A 27913-nucleotide genomic window follows, 5' to 3' on the forward strand; every position below is an offset into this window, starting at 1 on the left:
TTATGATCAAACAAAGAGGATCAGAGGAAGTAAAATGGTTAATTTTGATTACATAAAATGAAAAAGATTTTAGACAAAGGAAACCAACATAGTCAAAATTAAACCAGAAATAGGAAACTAGGAAAAGAATTTTATAGTAAGTTTCTCTAAGAGTCTCATTTCTCAAATAGATGGGGAACTAAGCCAAATTTATAAAAATATGACTTCACTAATTTATCAATTCTTAAAGGAAATGACACAGTTTTCAGAAGACAAAAATCAAAGCTATCAACAGTCACCTGAAAAAATACTCTGAATCACTACTGATTAGAGAAATTAAAATTAAAAGTGAGATATCATTTCATAATGGTATGAGATTGGCTAAAATGTTAGAAAAATGTTAGAAAAAGAAAATGACAAATGTTGGAGGAGATATGTAAAAAACTGTGACACTAATACATTGTTGGCAGAGTTGTAAACAAATCCAACCATTCTGGAGAAAAATTTGGAACCATACCCAAAGGTCTACAAAGCTGTTCATTGACCCAACAATACTACTACTAGGTCTCTATCCCAGAGATTAAAGAAAAAAGAAAAGGACCTATATGTATAAAAACATTTATATCATTTTTTTTTTTTTGTGATCAGAAAGAATTAGAATCAAGGGGATGCCCATCAATTGGAGAATGACTGAACAAGTAGTAGTATATGATTATGATGAAATAGTATTGTACTATCAGAAACGACAAAGGAGATGACTTTAGAAAGATTTGGGAAGGAAAAGGATCTATATGTATAAAAATATTTTTAGCAATTTTCTTTTGTGATCAGAAAGAATTAGAAATCAAAAAGGATGCCCATCAATTGGGCAATGACTAAACAAATAGTAGTAGTATATGATTGTGATGAAATAGTATTGCAATATCAGAAATGACAAAAGGGGATGGCTTCAGAAAGACCTGGGAAGACTTTATGAAGTGATAGAAAGTGAAGTAAGCAAAACTAGGAGAATATTGTCAATGATCTAAGACAATTCCAAAAGACTTATGCTATTTATCATTAGAGAGCAAATTAATGAATTCTGAGTACAGATTGAAGCATATTTTTAAAACTTTATTTTCATTGTGTGTGTTCTCTTTTGCAATATAGCTAAGATGGAAATATGTTTTATATATTTCTGATTTCATATGTATATTTGCTATCATACTGCTTTTGCCTTAACAAGTGATGGAGAGATAAATGGAAGGGAGTAAAAGAATTTGGAAATCAAAATTTTTTTAAATGAATGTTAAAATTTTTTACAGGTAATTGGGACACTTTAAATGAAATAAATAAAAAATATATCAAAGCACATGGAAGTGGTTTTTAAAAAATTTTTAAATTAAATTAGATTAAATTAAAATTAAATTTAAAAATTTAAAATTTACAACAACGTACAAGATTTATTTATGCTAAAGACCTTACAAAAAAGTAAAGGCATAAAGAGACTTTTTTTAAATCATGAAAAGGATCTCTTTAAAACCAAAAATAAGTCTATGCAAAGGGCATAGACTAGGAGCTTTCTCAATAACCATGAGTAAAACAAGGATCCCCACTCTCCTCATTTATTTGATATAGTTCTGTAAATGCTAACAATGGCAATAAAATAAGAGAAAATATAAAGAAGCATAAGTAAAGAGGAGATAAAACCAACCCTATTTTACAGATGATAAGATATTTCATTTCGAAAATTCTATGGAATCAACAAAGACAATAATCAAGACAATTAAAAATTTCAGCAAAGTTACAGGTTATAAAATAAATCCTCAAAAATCAACAGCATTTTAATTTAACAAAATCCTTAGGGCAAAAATAAGAGGAAATTCTATCTAAAATAACTAGAAATTGCAGAAAAAATTTGGGGATAGATCTACGAAAGCACATAAAATACTTCCTACACCAGAATGGCAATTCTGACAGAGTTGTAAACAAATCCAACCATTCTGGAGAAAAATTTGGAACCATACCCAAAGGTCTACAAAGCTGTTCATTGACCCAACAATACTACTACTAGGTCTCTATCCCAGAGATTAAAGAAAAAAGAAAAGGACCTATATGTATAAAACCATTTATATCATTTTTTTTTTTTTGTGATCAGAAAGAATTAGAATCAAGGGGATGCCCATCAATTGGAGAATGACTGAACAAGTAGTAGTATATGATTATGATGAAATAGTATTGTACTATCAGAAACGACAAAGGAGATGACTTTAGAAAGATTTGGGAAGGAAAAGGATCTATATGTATAAAAATATTTTTAGCAATTTTCTTTTGTGATCAGAAAGAATTAGAAATCAAAAAGGATGCCCATCAATTGGGCAATGACTAAACAAATAGTAGTAGTATATGATTGTGATGAAATAGTATTGCAATATCAGAAATGACAAAAGGGGATGGCTTCAGAAAGACCTGGGAAGACTTTATAAGTGATAGAAAGTGAAGTAAGCAAAACTAGGAGAATATTGTCAATGATCTAAGACAATTCCAAAAGACTTATGCTATTTATCATTAGAGAGAAAATTAATGAATTCTGAGTACAGATTGAAGCATATTTTTAAAACTTTATTTTCATTGTGTGTGTTCTCTTTTGCAATATAGCTAAGATGGAAATATGTTTTATATATTTCTGATTTCATATGTATATTTGCTATCATACTGCTTTTGCCTTAACAAGTGATGGAGAGATAAATGGAAGGGAGTAAAAGAATTTGGAAATCAAAATTTTTTTAAATGAATGTTAAAATTTTTTACAGGTAATTGGGACACTTTAAATGAAATAAATAAAAAATATATCAAAGCACATGGAAGTGGTTTTTTAAAAATTTTTAAATTAAATTAGATTAAATTAAAATTAAATTTAAAAATTTAAAATTTACAACAACGTACAAGATTTATTTATGCTAAAGACCTTACAAAAAAGTAAAGGCATAAAGAGACTTTTTTTAAATCATGAAAAGGATCTCTTTAAAACCAAAAATAAGTCTATGCAAAGGGCATAGACTAGGAGCTTTCTCAATAACCATGAGTAAAACAAGGATCCCCACTCTCCTCATTTATTTGATATAGTTCTGTAAATGCTAACAATGGCAATAAAATAAGAGAAAATATAAAGAAGCATAAGTAAAGAGGAGATAAAACCAACCCTATTTTACAGATGATAAGATATTTCATTTCGAAAATTCTATGGAATCAACAAAGACAATAATCAAGACAATTAAAAATTTCAGCAAAGTTACAGGTTATAAAATAAATCCTCAAAAATCAACAGCATTTTAATTTAACAAAATCCTTAGGGCAAAAATAAGAGGAAATTCTATCTAAAATAACTAGAAATTGCAGAAAAAATTTGGGGATAGATCTACGAAAGCACATAAAATACTTCCTACACCAGAATGGCAATTCTGACAGAGGAGAGAAAAGGGTACATTCAAAAAATGTTGAAAAGTTAAAATTGACAAGTCTTGGCAACAGATTACGTACAGGGTATGGGGTGGGGGGGAGGGAGAAAGGAAGAGAGAGAGAGAGAGAGGAAGGGGGAGAGGGAGAGAAAGAAAGGGAGAGAGGGAGGGAGAGAGGGAGAGAGAGAGGGAGAGAGAGAACGAACTGGAGGATTACACCTACACTAAAGGCTTCAATGGGAAGAGAATATTGTTACCCTTTAAGTTCTAAAGGGAAGAAGTTTTGGATAAAAAATGAGTTCAATTTTGGGTACTTGAACTTAAGATGTCTACTGGACATTCAGTTTCAAATGTCTGAAAGACAGGTGAAAATGTGAAATTGGGGGTTGGCAGGAAGATTAGAGGAAGATAAATAAATTTAAAAATCATTAGCACAGAGAACAGTAATTAAATCCATGGTAGTGGATCAGATTATTAAATGAAGTGGTATAGGAGGTATAAGAGAGAAGAGGGCATAGGACACAGCCACTCATGGTAAGTGGGCGTGACCTGGGGGAAGATTCAAGTGAAGGACAGAATAGAAGGGCAAAGAGAGAGTGATGTATCAGAAATCTAGAAAGAATATTAACAAGACGGTAATGGGAAGTGTCAAAAGTTGCAGAGAGATCAAGAATGAGAATTGAGAAAAGACAATTAGATTTGGCAATTAAGAGATCATTGATAACTTCAGAAAAAATAATTTTGGTGGAATGATGAATTTGGAAGGTGGACTGGAAATTAAGAGAAATTAAGAGGAGAATTAGAGGAAATGAAATGAGCCAGTAGAAATGGAGAAATAGAAGGCAGGTGAAACTGTGAGGTTGACAGAAGATACTTCCTGTTAAAGGAGCTGGAATGAGGAAAAGTTTGCTTTGGCAAGGAGTAGGGCCATCTCTTTATGAAAGACAGTAATGAAGTTGGGAAAAGTGGCAAAAAGCATCAAAATAAAATGAAAGAAAATGCAGAGAGGGAGGACCAGTTGGCAAATGGTCTCAGTAAAATTTTTTTGTAAAATATACAAGGTTTTCAAATGATAGGATGCAGGGAGGAAGGATAAGAGATTGAAGGAAAGATGTACTATTTTAATCTAGTTCTAAAAAGTAATTCTTTGACAATTTTAATGGAATGATATTGTATCTTTACAATTAAACAAATTGTCATTTTCATTAAATTAGCAAAGTCCAATGAATATCTCTCCAATTGTATGAGTTTGAGTTTATTTCTGCAGAGTATTTTATGCTTGTATATTTCTGTAGTTTCTATATTTTGGAAAGTGGGCTCCCAAATATTTCATATATTCTATAGTCATTTTGAATAGACTTTATTTTTCTATAAACTCCTGCTGAGTTTTTTTTAGTAATATGCAGAAAGTGATGATTAATGTGGGTTTATTTTATATCTTCTAACTTTAATTATTATTGTTTACATTAATTTAGTTGGCTCTCTAGGCTCTTTAAATAAAACATTACCCTTCTATGCTGATTACTTCAATTTATCTTTCTTTTCTTATTACTAAAGGTAGTATATTTCTAACTATGAAGAGTGGTGACAATGGACACGCTTGTTTTTATCAAATGGGATCAAATATTTACTAAATTGCTTAGTATAGTGCCTAGAACACATTAAATGCTATATAAATGCTTATTCTCTTCTCTTCCCTTCCTTCCTCCTAAAACTTTTGATTTTTTAAAGATCCCTAAATTTAAACCTATTTCTTTAACATTAACTCCTATAGTTGCCATATAGCTAGAAAACACAGAATTATGGATTTCCATGGATTTCCATGGATTCTATATATGGTAATTACAAGTAATATGGACGATATTGTTAATAACACCTTGCAACATTAACAAGTCAAGAAATGGCATAAAATATCATCATTGACATCAAAGACTGCATAAGTAGGTAGCCCTGTCATCCTGCAAGAATAAGAAGCAGCAGATATGCAGCCTAAATGATGTTCTAGGATTCTCAAGATAGCAAAAGAACCAGAGAAAAACCTTTAGCATATTGGATAGATTCTCAATGAAGAATTTCTGAAAAAACAAAATAAGAGTAACAAGGTTGAGAGGATATGGAAGGGGCATAATATGCTCTGATGGAAAAATTATCCACAGAGATGAGATCAGAGATACAGCTAAACACTTGATTTCTTTACTGTGTGTCATTAAATTCTGCTTCTGGAAACATATTACATAAAACTGAAACACATTGAGCGAGTAAGTAATGATTTTCAGATGGTGGATGCTTCCCAAAAGCATTCTCACCTTAATACTCCTCTCTATAACATACTCTATTTTTTTTTTCTGTGACTGTACTTGATTTATAAATTATAAAGATGGAAAAATAAATAAATTGAGGAGATGGACTTGAATATATAATTTCAAAATTCAATCTGGTTTAATTTTAGTGCATATTTTTGAAGGCACTTAATCATTTTAGTTCTGGGTAATAATACATTATATATATTTATATATATAATCACATTATATATATATAATCACATTATAAAATACTGTTACACATATACTTCCATTTTTACAATAGTTTGAAATGTTATATGAAAATAAACACATAAATCATTATATATACTCACTTATGTCTTACACTTTTCAAAGATGCTTTATCTTAATTTCTGGTTAACTGCCAATTAGAAACGGTGTCTGATACCATTAAGCTTCTCTGCTTCTAAGCCTACCCCTATCAAGTTAATCTAAAAATAAGCACTTAGATGTACAAGGGGTTCTACTATTTAAAGAAACCATGCAATGAAGCATTCTGTAAAGCAAGCAAATCAGAGAGTGATCTGAATTTTCTTAAAATGCAATAATCTAAGCGAGAAGTGATAAGGCTCTGAATTAGGGTAGTAGCTATATGAGAAGAGAGAAGGCAGAAGATGACTGTGGTATGAAGAGAGAGTTGACAAAGCTTGGCAAATAACTGAATATGAGAGATGATGGAAAAGTAAACAGTCTAGGAGCAATTAAATAATTAGCAAGAACTCACTAAGTGCTTCCTATGTGCCAGACATTGTGCTAAACTCTTGAAGTACCAAAAAAAAAAAAAAAAAAAAAAAAAAGCAAAAGCAAAAGCAAAATAAATTCTGGGTTACTGGATTAAAAAAAAAATATTCCACAGCAACTGATAGCACTTTCCAGAGAAGACACAATAAATGTGAAGAGGTTGTGCCCATTAGGTATACTCAAAGAGCCTCTCTTTCTTCCATTAGAATATGTACTCTCTGAAGACAAGAGATGAGATTTTCTTTGTAGCCTCAGTGATCCGCATCCGCCTGGCACACTTCAAGTTTTTTGTAAATGTTTGTTGACTGAATGACTTATGTATCCTTTACAACCATAGATCTTGAAGACAAAGTGTAAGCCTTTATTGTGGTACAGATTCTATCAGTTTATACATCTAAACTTAACCTTTAAAAGACAGATAACATGGCAAAGAGAGAAAGGGCTAATATAGAAACAGACAGAGCACTGGTTTTATTTATTATGTGTCATTAAATCCTGATTCTGGAAACTTATATTACCTAAAATTGAGTTGCTCACTAATGAGCAAATAATAAATTTTTAGTGGATGGTTCCTAAAACTACCCCATGCTCCCTTTCCCAGAATAAATTCTTTCCTTTTCTGTAATTGTGGTACATTTATAAATTGGGAAGATAGGAAAAAAATAAATTGAGGAGACGGGAATATAAATATAATTAAAATCAATCTGGTTAAGTAACTGTTGCATAGTGTCAGGGAGCATAGAGAGAAGCCTGTTCATCCACATGCCTAATGCAGAAAATATAGATTCTTTAAGGCAAGTAAGTACACCTAGACATGGCTCCAGTTGGACCAAAGACATCCAGGAAGGAAGGCAAGAACACCAATGAAATGAAGCAGGACAGAAGATACTGTTATTAGCACAAATGATTACACTGCTTTACAGTATAATTTGAAGTACAGAAGAGTTATCCTTCCCTTCATTTATACTTTCTCCGCCAATATTTCTCTTGAAATTCTAAAACTTTTGTTTTTCTAAAATGAATGTTATTGTTTTGTCTAATTCTATAAAATTAGCATTCGTAGTTGGATTGGTATAACACTAAATCTATAAATAATTCTATCGATTTTTTTTATTGTATTGATGCAGCACAGCCATGAGCATTGACTATCCCTCCAATTATTTAAGATGTTCTTTATTTCTTTAAAGAGTAGTTTAAATTTATATCTAGGTAGTCAGAAGTGCTGACTATGTGCCAAATTGCCAGGCTAAGTGTTAAGGATACAAGGAAATGCAAACATTCATTAGAAATTCACATTCTAATAAGAGAGACACCATGACAACATCTATATAGAAACAAGATATATATACAGTATAAATCAGAAGGAAGGCATTTGCAGAAGGTGAGATTTAGGTTAAGGAGGGAGAATTTCCAGGCATGGGGAACAGTGAGCAAAAAAGCAGAGAGTAGGGAAAAGAAATATGGTAGCCAAGAACAAGGAGACTAATGTCATTGGATTGAAGAACATATGGAGAGTCATAAAGTATAAGAAGAATGCAATGTAGGAAAAAGGGAAAGCAATATGTTAAGGCTATATATAGTCATCTTATCTATTTAATTTATATGCTGAGTGCATCATGTGAAATGCCTAGGTGGGGCAAATCAAAAGCTGGAATTATGGGTACTGGGAGAAATAGCAACAATCTCAGATACGCACATGATGCCCCTTTGGTGGCAGAAAGTGAAGATGAATCAAGAAGCTCTTAATGATGGTAAAAGAGTTGAGTGTAAAAATTGGTGTGAAGGCTAACATTAAAAAAAAAACAAACAAACACTAAGATCATGGCAACTGGTCCTATCCCTTTCTGAGAAATAGAGAGAAAAGAAATAGAAGCAGTGTCAGATTTTAGGCTCAAGACTACTGCAGCTGACAACTGCAGCCATGAAATTAAAAGACATTTGTTCCTTGGAAAGAAAGTTATGGCAACTCTGGATAGCATATTAAAATGCAGAAACATCATCTTACAGACAAAAGTTCATATAGTCAAAACTATGTTTTTTCCAGTAAAAATATATGGCTTTGAGAGTTGGACTAAGAGCAAAGCTGAGCACTGTAGAATGAAAGCTTTTGAATTGTGGTGTTAGAGAAAACTTTTGAGAGTCTCTAGAATAGCAAGGAGATCAAAACAGTCAGTACTTAATTAAATAAATTAATTGATACTATTACTAGAAGGACAAACATACTATTACTAGAAGGACAAATACTGAAGCTAAGGTTTAAATATTTTAGCCACAAAATAAGATAGGAGTCACTGGAAAAGATTCTGGTGTACTGAGAAAGACTCAAGACAAAAGGAAAGGGGGAAGTCAAGGATAAAACTGATACTGTCATGGACGCAATGAACATAAGGTAGGACAAACTTCAGGAGAGAAGAGCTTGATGTCTGTCTACTGGGGTCCATGAAGATGCAAAGACTCTAGAATGAACAATTCAATAATGACAATAAGAAATTACTGTGAATAGCACTTTCCTCCCAATCTTTAATTCCCAGATATTTATCTACTATTAAACAGAAATGCTATTGGGTTTTGTAGGTTGATTTTAAATACTACTATTTTGCTGAAGTTATTAATTATCCAGATTTTTTGCTGATTTATACTATAAGTGAATAAAAAGTTTTGTTCCTTCTTTGCTATGCTATTTGTACAGTTAATTTTATTACTGTCTTTTTACTATTGGTAACATTCATTTATATTCTATTTTTATAGTGAACTCCAAAATGGAAAGCTAAGTCATACTGACTATTACCATCCATAAGCCTAAAGCATAATTTTAAAAAAGAGTTAAATTAAGAAAGCTGATAGAAAAAAAAAAAGAAAGTTGAGGGTAACAAAAGGTATAAGGAGAGAAGAAAAGATAATTATGAGGGGGGAAAGTATAAATGTAAGAAAATGGTGGAGTAACATTGACTTCGGATGTTACCACTACCCTGAATAGAATCTTTCTTCCAACAAAGAGAAAATTTTAAAAAGGATGTAAGTTATTTCCCCTGAGTAGTTTCTTCTATAATGACTATCTCTCATCAAGGATTTATTGAAACAATATGGATATCTTCAAGAATTTAAGGAAAGTGAGAGTATAAAACATAAAATGAAATAATCTTTAATAGTACCTTGCAATATTTCAAACTCTTTGTTATTTCTGGAAATAGAATATAATTTAAGAGATTTTATCTGAAATAAATGACAAATAAAATTCATTTAAGCACTTAAAAATATTCAAACTTGAAAATATGCTAAGTACTATATCTAAAACAGTAGTTAGGAAAAAATTCTCTTATAACAAAAAAATTCTAGAATCCTGAGCAAACTATTATTATTTATATAACATCAGATCCTATGTATATTATTTAGGTGTATTATAAGATAGGTGGCTTGAAATAAGCTGTTTATTTTTAAAAAATAAAAATATATGTATGGAATTAGTGCCTCAACGCTTAGTTAATTGTATTTTTATGTGACACATGACTACAGAATTTCCATATGAAACCCTTTAGCTATGTACATCTCCAAAGGTAGCCTATTCCATTTCTGATGAGTTCTCTAATTCTTAGAAAGCTTTACTACGCATGTGACTGGGCAAGTCATTTAACCTCTCTGGGTCTCAGGTTCCTTATTATGTAAAATGACCAGATAATTTCTAAAAATCCATCTATATTTTACGAAACTTCAAATGAAATCATCCTTCCTTGAAATTTCTAACTCATTGGTTCTAGAATTCTCCTCTACAGCCAAGCAGAGTAAGTGTAATTACTCCAACAGTAGTGGGGAGTAATCTTTGGTTGAGGAGAACTACTTTTATCTTGCTCCCACAGTCTTCACTCTCATGTGAGCAGTCACTTCTTCACATCCCTCTTTAGGCATCTGTAGGTCACTATAATAAAAGGCTGCTGAGAGTTCAGAGTGGGGTGAATAAGGAAGATACAAAGACAATAGGAAAAAAAAAACATGATTGAGGCCACTGAATCATTCTCTCCCAATTGCCAAGCTTCTAACAAAAAACCCATTTCAGGTTCATTCTGATAATGATAGTTCAATAGAAATTTATTTAAATTTTTCTAACTTTGAAAAGCTATAATAATATTTAACCATAAAGTCTTTTGTTCGACTTGAGTCCTGAGCTGAGAAAAAAAGCCTAGTGACACAAAAGAAAAGCTCTCTTGACTGTAATCCCACTTAAATCTTGGAGAAATCAGCATCTTTTGAGACCACAAGACAAATACAGAAAGAAAATAAAGAAATGAGGAGGGGAGCATTTTGGGAAGATGGCAGAGTAGGGTCAGTAAATTTCAAGCTCTCCCGATTTGTCCCACAAATAGAAAAAAATTTGCAACTAACATAGACTAGTGAACCCTCAAAAGGACTTGAAGCAGAATAATGGTTCTCCTGGTACAACCCAAGAAGATCTGAAGAAAGTCCCCTAAAATAAAATTTAAATTAAAAAAAAAAAAAAAGTCCCCAGGTCAAGGATTAATCCTTGAGAAACAAAAATATCTCAGGCTAGCTCTTACAGAAACACCAAGTGCGGATCCTGAAGGCTAGCTGGATTTGGGCAGAGCCTCAACTGGAGTCACAGTAACTTTCATCTCCCGGACTGTGGGCTGACTTGGGAGTTTTGAGTCTAGGAAGAGTGAGTAAATATCACTGATCAGGAACACCAGGTCCAATTGTACCACAGACACACAGCACTTGGTGAGAAGGAGCCAGAACACTGGGAATGCAGAAGCAGTGGAGCAGGAACAGCCTGTGAACACTTGCAGGAGGTTAGAATTTTTGTTTGGGGGTTCCAAGTCAGAGAGGAGGGCTGAAGTGAAACTAGAGGCACCATCCTCCCACTCCACATTTAGAGATACTTACCATAGTACTTCTCATTTAAAAAAAAAAAAAAAAAGAACTGGCAAAGAAGAAAGAATCTAATCACAGAAACTTATTATTGGAATAGTGCCTGAGGTCCATTTTCAGAGTAGGACACTGAAGTAAAAAAAAGCTGTTTCCACCTAAAAGATAAATGTTAAATGGCTTCCTGCCCAGAAAGAATTTATAGAAGAAACTCAAAAAAGAATTTAAAAATCAAATGAGAGACATTGAGGAAAAACTTAAATTAGATTTGGACAAGGGGAAGCCGCCAGTGAAACTATAAGAGACTTAAGAATAACAAAACAGAATATAAAGAATAAAAAAATTGAACAGAATATGAAATATCTTATAACAAATCTGAGAACAGATCAAGAAGAGAAAATAAAAGAATTGGACTATTATAGAGGGCCAGAACTCTAGAAAAGTATACTTGAATCAAGGACAGCAGGGTGCGTTAAGTTAAGTAACTACTCAGTGTGATTGATGGGATAATGGTTCTCTAGTTAAACATATACTTAATGTGATGTAATGATGTAATCACTCGAGTTGGCATATACTTAGTAAATATGGTAATGTTTAGTTGCTGTAGTGATGCAATTGTACTGAGGTATTTAAAGGCTGAGAGGACTGGAAAGGGTGAAGTCTTGGACACAGACACAAAGACTGGACTCCATCTTTGACCAGCCTTGTGATGGCTCTCCTGCCTTCATCACTTCTCCACTTAAAGACCAAGGTCCGTCCAGAGATCCTCCAGAAATCTAACATGAACATTACAGTCACCTGAAAGATCTGACTGAAAAAATAATCCAAGAAAATTGTGCTGGAGTGATAGAATATGAGAGAAAAGTAGAAATAGAAAAAAAAAAAAAATGCATCAATCTCTTCATCAAAGAGATCCTTTGTGGAAAACACACCGGAATATTATTGCTAAATTTTGGAATCTCCAGATCAAATAAAAAAATTTTGCAAGAAATAAGAAAAGAAAAACATTTCAAAAATGCTGAAGCTACAACTAGAATTGTACAGGACTTATCAGCAGCCACAATAAAAGACTGCAGGTCATGGAATCATATATACCAGCAATCAAAAGAACCAGGCCTGTGGCAAAATTATTCATAATATTGAATGAAAAAGAAATGGACATTCAATGAACTTGCAGATTTTCAGGACTTTCTTTCAAACCTGAATTCAATAGAAAATTTAACATTAAGAGCCAATATCAAAGATCATTTTCAAGGAATTTAACATGGACACACTGTTTATGCTTTTTACATGGAAATGTACACACATATGTTTAAAACTGACATCAGCAATTGGGTAGCTCAAAAGAAAGATTGGGGGAAGAGTTCAATAGACTCTAAAAAACACAAAACCACCTCGAAAAAGGTAAAAATAATAATTATACCACACAAATGAGGTACAGAGGAAGAACAGATATAGAGACATTAGAGGGGAGAGGAGGGCTTGTAATTCCAAAAACCTATTCATATCAGAAATGGATTAAATAGGCAACACTACATATATACCATTATCCTCCAAAGTCTATTAAAAAGTAAGGGGGGAATGTAGTGTTCTGATTGGTTTTCTGGAGGTCTCTGGAGCAGCCTTCTTTTCAGTAGAGTAATTACCACAAGAATAGGTGTTAAAGTCCAAATTCTTTATTGTTTTCTTGCTTGGGACCCGGGCTAGCTTGGTCTGGGTGGAGGAATGCAGGAGGACAGTCTAGCCACCACAGTAGTGTGAGATGGAGTGAATCTCTCTCTGAGTCCAAGGGCTTGTGCTCCAGCCTCCAGCCACCACAAGGTGGGAAATGGAATGAATGTGTCTCTGAGTCCAACCCTGGCTGAGTTTGTCTCAGTTTATATGCTCTATTATAATTAGATCATTTACAGTATACTGAGTATAAACCAATCATTATATTACTAGGGAACCATTATTTGTTGTAAGATTAAATAAATCATACTGAATCTATTAATCACCATGCTAAACTAGATAACCATTGTCTTATCAATTCCACTGACTTATAAAAATACTTGTTTCAAGTACAGAGTTCTGGCCCATAAGAGGGGGAGAGGGGGAGAGAAGAGGGGGAAGCAAAGGGTGAGGAAAGAAATTAAGGGAGGGATCCATGAGAATTGATGGATGGGGCAAGGTTAAGTAATAGCAAGGCAATTTAAGGAGCAAATTTATAGGAATGAGAGCTGGGATAGGAAAGAGATAAGTAAAATTTAAAGATTCAATATTAAAAGAGAAATCTACATTATATATTTGTCATACTGATGTTGTTATGAATGCATGTGGGTGGATGTATGTGCATACATATATGTGTCTCAATGTGTATATTATATATATGTGTGTGTGCATACATATATATGTATATATACATACATATATATATGCATATAATACATATCTGTGTTTAACTATATAGCCTGCTTGGAGGAGGTGGAAGGGATGAAAGGGGGAAAAAAGAACGAAGTTTAAAAAAGTGTGCAGCAGAGAACCTAAAAGGAACTACAGGGAAGCAAAAAAAAAGGATGGACATTTGTGAATATAATTTCTTCTACTATTAATTAGCCTTTCTTGAACTAATAATTTATTACTATATATTTTAAATCCTTGTTCTGCTGGGCATTTGAAAATTTTTTGTTTTTGTTTTATTTTGTTTTTCTTTTCTGTTTTTCAATTCCTACAATAAAACTTGCTTATTTGCCACCACCCCCCCAAAATGGATAACTTACCAGCAGCAGTCAAAAACAACTATAATCACACAGCAGCAAAACCCATAAATTCACAACAGACTGAATGAACAATGAATTCCATTGAAAAACTTACATACTCCACTACACAAAACAGCACAAAAAGACAGCCAGAAGTCCCACTGCAACAGGAAAAGGGAGCCCTTCCAGCAAAATGAGAATGAGGGATTCTAAAGACAGGATAAATACTGCCTACTATGCTTTCTGTCCAGAAGCAACAAGAACAGAGGGTTCATAGAGAAAAATTGTGGAGGAAAGTCTTCCTTCCACACACAATTTGGAAGCCCCACAGAATGGCAGCAAGGAGTATGACTAGCACAGAGGGAACAATTCAGGCCCAGAAGCTCTGAGATCCCTAAAAAATGCTCTGTATGGGATAGGACCAACTCAAACTCAAATCACTCTGCCTCTCATAAAGTTATTAAAAATAATCCCCAGTCAAGTTCTACTTGATCATATTTTGGGCCCAGATAGGCCCAAATAAATGTAAACAGCAGTTGTTTCTGTTTTGGCCAGAAACCTTGAGGGTCTTCCCCTCCCAGATTGATTTTTTTTTTCTTGACTAGGTAAAAAAGAGTAATCAAAACCTCATTTGTTATCTAGCAGTAATGGAGATCTGTTAAAGATCTTAAAAGAAAAAAGGCCACAATCTCCCACTACATCCAGGGTCATCTATATCTATATCTTGCCACTGGACCCATATGGCTCCATAGAGAAAGTGGGGCAAGTGACTTTGCCCCAGTCTTCCCTCACTTAAATCCAATTAATTTGCATGTCAAGGCATTACCTCCCAGATCCTCTTCAAGGATCTGATCCTTGAATCCCCAGATGGTCCTCTTCAAGAACAAAGGACAAACAATAACAAGAAGAATAAGCATCCAGAAGTAGTTCAAACATCAAAGAACTACAGTCACCTTACCCCTACAGAGATAAGAAACTAAATAAAAAGTTTTTTTAAAAAAAGAAAGATCTTTTACAAAATACACATTTGCACACTTTTGTTGTTATTCAAATCATTTTATTTGTGTATCAAAATGAGAGAATTTGAAACGTAAAGTTCCAAAAGGCAAAACCTAGAGACTTACAACTAAAAACAATTTCCCTTGCAAAGCTGAATTATGTTCCTTCAGAAAAATTAAAGACTATAATGGAAAAGAGGACTTTTCAAGAATTTTTGCTTTAGAGACTTTCGGTTAAGATGACGGAGAGGAGGCTCACAGCTGTGTAAGCTCCACACTTTCTCTCACTATCCATTTCATTACAAGCCTCTGAATTAATGCTTGACTGAAAAAAAACCCACAAATAGTTACCAAGAGAAGCCATCCTTGAGATTCGCCAAGAAAGGTCTGTCTTTACTGGAGGGCTGGGACGGTTTTAGATCGGGCACAGGCGGCGGGCAGCGGCAGTGAAAGCACGGGAGCAGACTGGAGAGGGGGTGGGGAGTGATTGCAGCCATCTCTGCAAGGAGAGCTTCGCTACAGGACTGGATACTTTGCTCCAGCAGCAAGTCAGCAGCCCAGCAGAGAAGCTAAAAACACCAGGGTTGAAGAATACAACCCCAAAGAGCTGGAGTCTCTCGGGACCTGGCCGCCCCTCCTCCTTCCCCCCCCACAGGGACTCAGCACGCTCTGAGATCTCAGAGCGCACGCGCACACAGTCCTGCTAGTGCCTCACTGCTGCCCCCTGCAGTCTGTAGAGGAAGCTCGGTAACACACCCAGCCCCTCCCCCAAAGAAAGACTCCAGTTTTTTCTGTTTTTCTTTGCTAGTTTGTCTTTGATTATTAGACAGAATGAGCAAGAAACTGAAGAGGACTTTAACCCTTGACAGCTTCTATACAGATAGAGAGCAGGCTCTAAATCCTGAGGAGACTAAAAACAGACAGTCCCCAGGTGAATCCCCAAAGGAGGAGATCGTCTGTTCCTCAGCACAGATGAACCTCACAGAAGTAATTAAAAAGGCTCTCACAAGGGAGCTAGAAGAAAAATGGGAAAAGCAGAGTGAGGCTTGGCAAAAGGAGAGGGAAGCTTGGGAAAAGGAGAGGGAGGCTTGGCAAAAGGAGAGGGAGGCTTGGCAAAAGGAGAGGGAGGCTTGGCAAAAGAGCCTGGAGAAGTCAGTTAAAGAGAGAGTGGATAAAGAAGTAAAATCCTTGAAAAATAGGATTGGTGAACTGGAAAACAAAATTGGCGAAATGGAAAAAAATTCCACAGAACAAAAGAACTCAGTGGGACAATTAGAAAAAGATTTTTAAAAAGTGAGTGAAGAAAATACTTCACTGAAAATCAGAATTGAACAATTGGAATTGAATGACTCGAGGAGACAAGAAGAATCAGTTCAAGCAAATCCAAAAAAATCAAACAATGGAAAAGAATGTGAAATACCTTCTGGGGAAGACAACAGACCTGGAAAACAGATCCAGGAGAGACAATCTGAGAATCATTGGACTTCCAGAAAAACATGATGAAAAAAAGAGCCTGGACACTATTTTCCAGGAAATTATCAAAGAGAACTGCCCAGAAGTCATAGGAACAGAGGAAAAAATAAACATTGAAAGGATTCATCGATCACCCACTGAAAGGGATCCTAAAATCAAAACACCAAGGAATATAGTGGCCAAATGCCAGAACCCTCAGATGAAGGAAAAAATATTGCAAGCGGCTAGAAAAACCCAATTCAAGTATCAAGGAGCCACAATAAGGATCACCCAGGATCTGGCAGCATCCACATTAAAAGATCAAAGGGCCTGGAATATGATATTCCGAAAGGCTAAGGAACTTGGTATGCAACCAAAAATAACTTACCCAGCGAGAATGAGCATCTTTTTCCAGGGAAGAAGATGGACATTCAACGAAGTAAGCGAATTTCATCTATTTCTGATGAAAAAGCCAGAACTTAACAAAAAGTTTGATCTACAAATATAGAACTCAAGAGAAATCTAAAAAGGTAAAGATTAATCTTGGGAACTATATTTCAACTATATAGATGTATAAAGAATACATGTATACCTTGTTCTAGAAATTGATGTGGAAAGGACATTGTACCAGAAAAAGGGTAAAGTGGGGGTAGTACATCTCATGAAGAGGCAAAGGAAACCTATTATATCTGAGAGAAAGAATGGAGGGGGATGAATATAGTGGGGATCTTACTGCCTTCAGAATTGGCTTTAAGTGAAAAATCTTAAGACATATTCAATCTATGGTGAAACTTCTCCCACCTCATTGAAAAGTGAGAAGGGAAAAGTGAAAAGGGAAGGAATAAGCTAAGCAGAAGGGAATACGGGAACTGGGAGGGAAAGGGGTAAGACAGGGGGAGGAACTCTAAGGCGGGGGGAGGGATACTAAAAAGGGAGAGCTGTGAGAAGCAAGTGGTGCTCACAAGCTTAATACTGGGAAGGGGGGAAAGGGGAAAGAAGGGAGAAAAGCATAAACCGGGGTTAACAAGATGGCAAGTAATACAGAATTGGTCATTCTAACCATAAATGTGAATGGGGTAAACTCCCCCATAAAGAGGAAGCGGTTAGCAGAATGGATTAAAAGCCAGAATCCTACAATATGTTGTTTACAGGAAACACACCTGAAGCGGGGAGATATATGCAGGTTAAAGGTAAAAGGTTGGAGCAAAATCTACTATGCTCAGGTGAAGTCAAAAAAGCAGGGGTAGCCATCCTGATCTCAGATCAAGCTAAAGCAAAAATTGATCTAATTAAAAGAGATAAGGAAGGGCACTATATCTTGCTAAAGGGTAGCATGGATAATGAAGCACTATCTATATTAAACATATATGCACCAAGTGGTGTAGCATCTAAATTCTTAAAAGAGAAATTAAGAGAGCTGCAAGAAGAAATAGACAGTAAAACTATAATAGTGGGAGATCTTAACCTTGCACTCTCAGAATTAGATAAATCAAACCACAAAATAAATAAGAAAGAAGTCAAAGAGGTAAATAGAATACTAGAAAAGTTAGATATGATAGATCTCTGGAGAAAATGTAATGGAGACAGAAAGGAATACACTTTCTTTTCAGCAGTTCATGGAACCTATACAAAAATTGGCCATATATTAGGACATAAAAACCTCAAACTCAAATGCTGTAAGGCAGAAATAGTAAATGCATCCTTTTCAGACCACGATGCAATGAAAATTACATTCAATAAAAAGCCACAGGAAAGTAGACCAAAAAATAATTGGAAACTAAATAATCTCATACTAAAGAATGATTGGGTGAAACAGCAAATCATAGACATAATTAATAACTTCACCCAAGAAAACGATAATGAGACATCATACCAAAATGTATGGGATGCAGCCAAAGCGGTAATAAGGGGAAATTTCATATCTCTAGAGACCTATTTGTATAAAATAGAGAAAGAGAAGGTCAATGAATTGGGTTTGCAACTTAAAATGCTAGAAAAGGAACAAATTAAAAACCCCCAGTCAAAGACTAAACTTGAAATTCTAAAAATAAAAGGAGAGATCAATAAAATTGAAAGTAAAAAAACTATTAAATTAATAAAACTAAGAGTTGGTTCTATGAAAAAACCAACAAAATAGACAAACCCTTAGTAAATCTGATTAAAAAAAGGAAAGATGAAAATCAAATAATTAGTCTTAAAAATGAAAAGGGAGAACTCGCCACTAACAAAGAAGAAATTAGAGCAATAATTAGGAGTTACTTTGCCCAACTTTATGCCAATAAATTCGACAACTTAAATGAAATAGAAAAATACCTCCAAAAATATAGCTTGCCCAAACTAACAGAGGAAGAAGTAAATATCCTAAACAGTCCCATCTCAGGAAAAGAAATAGAACAAACTATCAATCAACTCCCTAAGAAAAAATCCCCAGGACCAGATGGATTTACATGTGAATTCTACCAAACATTTAAAGAACAATTAACTCCAATGCTAAATAAACTATTTGAAAAAATAGGGATTGAAGGAGTCCTACCAAACTCCTTTTATGACACAGACATGGTACTGATACCTAAACCAGGTAGACTGAAAACAGAGAAAGAAAATTATAGACCAATCTCCCTAATGAATATTGATGCTAAAATCTTAAATAAAATATTAGCAAAAAGATTACAGAAAATCATCACCAGGATAATACACTATGACCAAGTAGGATTTATACCAGGAATGCAGGGCTGGTTCAATATTAGGAAAACTATTAGCATAATTGACTATATCAATAACCAAACAAACAAAAACCATATGATCATCTCAATAGATGCAGAAAAAGCATTTGATAAAATCCAACATCCATTCCTAATAAAAACACTTGAGAGCATAGGAATAAATGGACTTTTCCTTAAAATAGTCAGGAGCATATATTTAAAACCATCAGTAAGCATCATATGCAATGGGGAAAAACTGGAACCTTTTCCAGTAAGATCTGGAGTGAAGCAAGGTTGCCCTCTATCACCATTATTATTTAATATCATATTAGAAACACTAGCCTCGGCAATAAGAGTCGAGAAAGATATTAAAGGAATTAGAGTAGGCAATGAGGAAACCAAACTATCACTCTTTGCAGATGATATGATGGTATACCTAGAGAACCCCAGAGATTCTACTAAAAAGCTATTAGAAATAATTCATAATTTTAGCAAAGTAGCTGGCTACAAAATAAATCCCCATAAATCCTCAGCATTTTTATACATCACCAACAAAACCCAACAGCAAGAAATACAAAGAGAAATTCCATTCAGAATAACTGTTGATACCATAAAATATTTGGGAATCTATCTACCAAAGGAAAGTCAGGAATTATATGAGCAAAATTATAAAAAAGTCTCCACACAAATAAAGTCAGACTTAAATAATTGGAAAAATATTAAGTGCTCTTGGATCGGCCGAGCTCAACATAATAAAGATGACAATACTCCCTAAACTAATCTATTTATTTAGTGCTATACCAATCAGACTTCCAAGAAAATATTTTAATGATCTAGAAAAAATAACAACAAAATTCATATGGAACAATAAAAAGTCGAGAATCTCAAGGGAATTAATGAAAAAAAAAATCAAATGAAGGTGGCCTAGCTGTACCTGATCTAAAATTATATTATAAAGCAGCAGTCACCAAAACCATTTGGTATTGGCTAAGAAATAGATTAGTGGAAAAGCCTAGGTTCACAAGACAGAATAGTCAACTATAGCAATCTAGTGTTTGACAAACCCAAAGCCCCTAACTTCTGGGAAAAGAATTCATTATTTGATAAAAACTGCTGGGATAATTGGAAATTAGTATGGCAGAAATTAGGCATGGACCCACACTTAACACCATATACCAAGATAAGATCAAAATGGGTCCATGACCTAGGCATAAAGAACGAGATTATAAATAAATTAGAGGAACATAGAATAGTTTATCTCTCAGACTTGTGGAGGAGAAAGAAATTTGTGACCAAAGATGAACTAGAGACCATTACTGATCACAAAATAGAAAATTTTGATTACATCAAATTAAAAAGTCTTTGTACAAACAAAACTAATGCAAATAAGATTAGAAGGGAAGCAACAAACTGGGAAAACATCTTCACAGTTAAAAGTTCTGATAAAGGCCTCATTTCAAAAATATATAGAGAACTGACTCAAATTTATAAGAAATCAAGCCATTCTCCAATTGATAAATGGTCAAAGGATATGAACAGACAATTTTCAGAGGATGAAATTGAAACTATTACCACTCATATGAAAGAGTGTTCCAAATCATTACTGAACAGAGAAATGCAAATTAAGACAACTCTGAGATACCACTACACACCTGTCAGATTGGCTAAGATGACAGGAAAAAATAATGATGAATGTTGGAGGGGATGCGGGAAAACTGGGACACTAATGCATTGTTGGTGGAGTTGTGAATGAATCCAACCATTCTGGAAAGCAATCTGGAATTATGCCCAAAAAATTATCAAATTGTGCATACCCTTTGATCCAGCAGTGTTTCTATTGGGCTTATATCCCAAAGAAATACTAAAGAAGGGAAAGGGACCTGTATGTGCCAAAATGTTTGTGGCAGCCCTATTTGTAGTGGCTAGAAACTGGAAAATGAATGGATGCCCATCAATTGGAGAATGGCTGGGTAAATTGTGGTATATGAATGTTATGGAATATTATTGTTCTGTAAGAAATGACCAGCAGGATGAATACAGAGAGGACTGGTGAGACTTACATGAACTGATGCTAAGTGAAATGAGCAGAACCAGGAGATCATTATACACTCCGACAACGATATTGTATGAGGACATATTTTGATGGAAGTGGATTTCTTTGACAAAGAGACCTAACTGAGTTTCAAATGATAAATGACGGACAAAAGCAGCTACACCCAAAGAAAGAACACTGGGAAACGAATGTGAACTATCTGCATTTTTGTTATTCTTCCCGGGTTATTTATACCTTCTGAATCCAATTCTCCCTATGCAACAAGAAAACTGTTCGGTTCTGCAAACATATATTGTATCTAGGATATACTGCAACATATCCAACATATAAAGGACTGCTTGCCATCTAGGGGAGGGGGTGGAGGAAGGGAGGGGAAAAAATTGGAACAGAAACGAGTGCAAAGGATAATGTTGTAAAAAAAAAAAAAAAATTACCCTGGCATGGATTCTGTCAATATAAAGTAATTATTAAATAAAAATTTAAAAAAAAAAAAAAAGAATTTTTGCTTTAGAGGTTAGTAGAAACTTTGAATTCAAATTCAAATCCAGAGAAACAAGGAAAGCTAAATTTATTTGAGCATTTTCAAGGATTTGTAGTGATATGTTTGGAGTTTAGCACCAAATGTTGAGATTGATGTTCAGGCACCAAATGTTGAAGTTCAGTCATGTGACAAATTCACAATGGCCATTCTCTTTGGCAAAAAGTAGGATTATTTAGGAGATGAGTTACAGACAAAATGAAGTGATACAATATTCACCAGGAGTGCTAAATATGAAATAGATTTGGGAGAGCTAAAGAGTTACCAAGGAAGGGAGTTTGTAAGGATTCATTAAAGGAATATGTCATGAGGTGGGAGTAGTACTCCACTGACTGGCAGGCTAAATCCATAGAGAAATTTAGTACCCTAAAAGAGTTAGCTATAAGGAGAAAGATACCATGAGGTATGAGGGTGAGAGAGAAAGGGTGAGGAGAAAAACCCCCAGAGGCAGAACACCATGGTGGACTAACCCAAAAGGGATTCAGCAAAGGTAGAATGGGTCATGGACAGATTTAAAGGGGAAATTTACACTCAGAGAGTTGACATAACTTGGATTTCTGACTGGACATAGCAAAGTGGAGCTACCCACAACCTCCATAGAGGGTAGGTCTATATGGTATTGATCCCCATTAGTGCCCTTCCCTACTTGTCTCAGGGAGTAATCTTATTAATACTTCAGTCTTTCTCTGCCAATTCCACTTACTTACCCAGGACCTATCATATAGGATTGATATGGTTCTAACATTCTAATAAGTGGTGAAGAAACATATGTCTTTTCAGACTCTTTGGTCTTCAAAACATATTGAGGGAGTAAAATATGAAAAACAGAAATGCCACAGGAGGATTGGTTTTTTACTGAGAGTTTTAAAAAGGTGAAAGAGAAATGAGGGTAAAAGAAAAGTATACTAGGTGCATTAAGGAGAAGAGGGTAGAATTTCTTATAATTGGGGTATGTAAGAATAATATACAAAGAAGAAGGAGTAGAAGTAGATATTAGGTGAAATGAAGAAAGTGGGGTTGAACATATGGTTTGGTATAGAAATATATCAAACTAAACTGAGATGATTTGTATGAAAGTAATTTTACAAAGTAAAATGAGTAAAACTGAAGGAACAATTTACATTAACACTGTGAAGACAAACATCTTTCAAAAACAACTCTGATAAAGCACAGTATCAGATTCTCCATGATGAAACAACCTATCTACTTTTAGAAAGAAAGATGGACTTTGATCAATTCAGAGTGTAGATGGAAGTATGTATATGTGTGTTTATAAATACATACCTACATAAACATATGCACATACACATATACATACAGGTATGCATAGCAGAATGTAGATGAAAGCATATATGTATATATGTTATCTATATATACATTAGAAAAAAAGCATGAAAAAGAGAGTAATAGTTTCACACAATCTTATTTTTATATGTTGCTAGGTATATGATAATATTTCCATTCTGTCATATAGAAGAGTCATATAATATAGGGTAGAGAGACAATTTAAATTCAGAAAAGGTGTTTTGTGTTTTTTTAAACCACAAAAGAGGAATGGGATATAAATTCCACTTGAGAGGACTGTGTTGGTTAAGGTAAGATATAAAATAAGCCCACAAAAATCCTCAGCAGGAAGATATAAAATAAGCCCACAAAAATCCTCAGTAGGAAGATATAAAAAGAAAATTGCCATTAAAATAGTTATAGATGATATGAAATACTTGAGAGTTTACCATTCAACACACACACAATGGAATTATGTGAACATATTAAAAAATATTTTTTCATGTAAATACTGATTTAAACAATTAGGAAAATATTGATTTCTTATGAGTGAGCCAACCCAACATAATAAAAATGACAATATTATCCTAAGCTAATTACTGATTCAGTACTATATTAATTAAACTACCACATAATTACTTTATAAAACTAGAAAAAACAATAAAAATTCATGTGGAAGAACAAAAGATCAAGAATATGAAAGGAATCAATGGGGAAAAAATCCAAAACAAAAGTGATTGAGTAGTACCAGATCTCAAACTGTACTACAAAATAATAATCATCAAAATTATCTGGTGCTGGCTAAGAAACAGAGTTAAGCACAATATACAGAAGTAAAAGACCACAAGTATTTGATAAATCCAAAGATCCAAGCTACCTGAGCCCAGAAATCATTCTTTGACAAAAACTCCTTAAAAAGCCATCTGGCACAAACTAAGCATAAATTGATATCTCACCCTGTATACCCTAGATATGGGTAAAATAAGTACATGATTTAGAAATAAACGGTGATATATTTCAAGCAAATTAGGGGAGCATGGAAAAAATTACCATCAGATCAAATTTGGAAGAGAAAAGTTCACAACCAAATGAGATTGAGAGGACCATGGGAAATAGAATGGATAATTTTGATTATATTAATTTGATTAGTTTAAATTTTTAAAGTTTTGCATAATGCAGCCAAATTTTTTTTTCATTTTTAAAAATATTTTATTTTATTTTATAATAACTTTATACTTACAGAATCCATGCCAGGGTAATTTTTTTACAACATTATCCCTTGCAATCACTTCTGTTCTGATTTTTCCCCTCCCTCCCTCCACCCCCTCCCCTAGATGGCAAGCAGTCTTATATATGTTAGATATGTTGCAGTATATCCTAGATACAATATATGTTAATGCAGCCAAAATTAGAAGAAAACTAGGAAACTGGGGAAAATTTTTTTTCAGCAATTTTCTTTCTCATAAAGATCTCATTTCTCAAATATTTAGGGAATTGAGTCAAATTTATAAAATTAAGAATCATTCCCTGGTAATAAATGGTGAAAAAGATTTGAACAGACAGTTTCAGAAAAAAAAAACTCAAAGCTATGATATTAGTCACATATGAAAAAATGCTCTAAATCACTAATAATTTGAGAGAAGGAAATTAAAATAATTCTGAGACAACACACTTCCTAACCATTAGATTGGCTAAGCAGACAGAAAAAGAAAATGACATGCTGGAGAAATATAGAAAAATAGGTAAACTAATGCACTGTTGATGGAAATGTGAATTGGTACAACCATTCTGGAAAACAATTTGAAACTATGCCTAAATTATAAAAGAAGATAAGGAACCTCTAAGTCAATTACCCCCTTCCCCTCCAAGAAATCTAATGGGTTATAGATAGTCCCAGTCTCCATAATGAGATGAATCATTCATGGATCATGGTCTCCCTGATGTATAAGATTACAAACCAAACACCTATAAAACCCAATAGCTTTGAGGTTATATAAAGCATAACCTACCCCCATCATGTACATTACAAATAGCATTAAATCTTTTTCAATCTCATTTAAGGAGTAGACAGGAGAGTCTTGCTCAAATAGAATACATAAAAGCAATAATAAGTAATGTACTTAGGATAAAATCAGGGGACAAAGCAGGATTACATTGCATCATGGTCAATACTTAGTCCTGGGTATGAGGGACATGCTTCACATGAAAACAATGAACCCAAGAATCCTTTCCCCCAATCTTGATTAATGGGTCTTACCAAGTTAACTGGGTCCCATTGGTTCAAAAGAAAAGAAAGAAATAAAAAGGCCCCCTTAGTAGGCTCATTGTAAGGGAAAATAAGAAAAAGCATAGGAACAGAGATAGAGTGTAATACTACTGGAATTCTCCTTTCCTCTAATATATGTGGAATGGTGCTCTAGGAAAAAGACAAGCAACAGAACCTGCAAAGTGAAATGAGCAGAACCAGAAGAAGAATGTACCCAATAATAGCAACACTGTATAATGATCATCTATGAACTATTTAGCTATTCTCAGCAATACAATGACCCAAGATAATTCCAAAGGACTCATGAGGAAAAATACTATTCACCTCCAGAGAAAGAATTGATGGAGTCTGAATGCAGTTTAAAGAATACTGTTTTTTACTTTATTTTTTCTGTTTCTTATTCTTTTTGGTCTGTTTCTTCTTTCACAACATGATTAATATGGAAATATGTTTTACATGATTGCACATATATAACCTATATCAAATCATTTCTCATCTTAGGGAAAGGAAAAGTATAGGCAGGGTGGGAGAAATTTGGAACTCAAAAAAAATTTTTAATGAACTTTTAAAATTCTCTTCATATGTAATGATGAAAAAAACACTTAAAAAGGAAGAGAGTAGTACAAAAGGAAATACACAACTAGTGATAACTGTAAATACAAGTGGAATGAACTCACCAAAAAAAAAAAAAATTGTAGAATGGAATAGAAAGCAGAACTCAATAATAATTTGTTTACAAAAATATACTTGAAGCAGCTATGTACAGAGAGTTGAAATAAAGGGCAAAATGTTTTATGTTTTAGTTAGAGTAAAAGAGGCAGCCATAACAACCAAAATTTCAGTCAAAACAAGAGTAAGCTTAAAAGAGAAAAACAGAAAAACTATATTTTAAGTTTACAAAGCAATTAATCAATATAAATTATTACCAATAATAATAATTAAAATCAATACTAAATATTTATCACCAAATAGCAAAGTTAAATGACTTAGAAGTAGACAATAAAACATAATAATGAGGAATTTCATTTTATTCCTTCCTGATCTAAATAAATCTAGTCTAATTAGCTAACAAATAGATAAGATAAATGGAAAAATATGAAGTTAAGTACTGAAGAGACTTTTAGAAAAATTAGGAAGAAAGGAAAATTTAGATAGACTTCTGGAAATTACTGAATGAGAATAGAAAGGAGAATGCATATTTTTGCAGATGTCATGATTTATAAATACTGGCCATGAAATAATGTATAAAAAGCTAAAACAACTGCAGAAAAATGAAGATTTTTTCACGGACCACAATATTAAAACCCATATTCAATAATGGACTGTTGAAGAAATTACTAAAACTTAATTGCAGATTGAATAACAATGCTAAAGAATAAGTGAGTCCCAGAATAAATCATAGAATAAATCAATAATTTCATTAAAGATAGTCACAAGAAAAAATAGTAAAAATTTTGGGGATACATCTAAAGCAGTCCTAGGGAAAATTTTTTATCTCTAAACACTTTCTTTAATTAAGGAAAGAGGTCAATTAAGAAATGTGGCATGTGACTTAAAAAAGTAGAAAATCAACAAATTAAAAAAACCAATTAAAGACCAAAGCAGAAGAGAATCAATGAGAAAATAATAAATTAGCAGAATGAAGAGAATCATAAAAAGAAAAACTGCTGAATTAAAGTTATAGGCTATTTTTCAAAAATTAAACTAGAGGAACCATTAGCTAGTGAACACAAAGAAGCAAAACCAATTACCAGCATCAAAAATTTTAAAAAGGTGAATTCACAACCAAGGAGAGAATTTTATACAATCATCTATCAATAAAACTGATCATCTACATGAAATGGGATTGGTATTTATTAAAAATATAAAACGTCTTTTTGTAGTGGCTAGAAACTGGAAAATGAATGGATGCCCATCAATTGGAGAATGGCTGAATAAGTTGTGGTATAGGAAGGTTATGGAATAGTATTGTTCTGTAAATGACTAGTAGGATGATTTCAGAAAAGCCTGAACTGATGCTATATACTATCTATATCTATATACTATATATCTATATCTATATACTATATCTATATATCTATATCTATATACTATATATCTATATATCTATATCTATATCTATCTATATCTATATCTATAGATATACAACAATACTATATGAGGATCAATTCTGATGGACGTAGCTCTCTTCAACAATGAGATGAACCAAATCAGTTCTATTTGTTCAATAATGACGAGAACCAGATACACCCAGCAAAAAACTCTGAGAAATGAGTGTGAACCACAACATAGCATTTCCAATCCCTCTGTTTTTATCCCTTGCATTTTTTATTTCCTTCTTAGGTTAATTTTATCTTATTTCCAAGTCCGATTTTTCTTGTACAGCAAAGTAACTGTATGGATATGTATACATATATTGTGTTTAACATATACTTTAACATATTTAATATGTATTGGTCTACCTGCCATCTGGGGGAGGGAGAGGGGAAGAGGGGGAAAAGTTGGAACAGAAGGTTTTGCAAGGGT

General features: G+C 33.6%; 2 protein-coding genes across 7 annotated transcripts in view; one reads left to right on the forward strand and one right to left on the reverse strand.

Moving 5' to 3' along the window:
• The window catches only part of SEMA4D (semaphorin 4D), a 206945-nt gene that overhangs the window by 85719 nt on the left and 93313 nt on the right, over positions 1-27913 (reverse strand). The window lies entirely within an intron of this gene.
• LOC127545026 (pre-mRNA-splicing factor SLU7-like) overlaps positions 8175-27913 on the forward strand; it is a 34142-nt gene continuing 14403 nt past the window's right edge. The window contains 1 exon segment of the mRNA XM_051972045.1: positions 8175-8229. Within this exon segment, the coding sequence (XP_051828005.1) occupies positions 8175-8229 (55 nt within the window).

This window comes from Antechinus flavipes, chromosome 1, assembly GCF_016432865.1.
Source record: "Antechinus flavipes isolate AdamAnt ecotype Samford, QLD, Australia chromosome 1, AdamAnt_v2, whole genome shotgun sequence".
Taxonomy (NCBI): domain Eukaryota; kingdom Metazoa; phylum Chordata; class Mammalia; order Dasyuromorphia; family Dasyuridae; genus Antechinus; species Antechinus flavipes.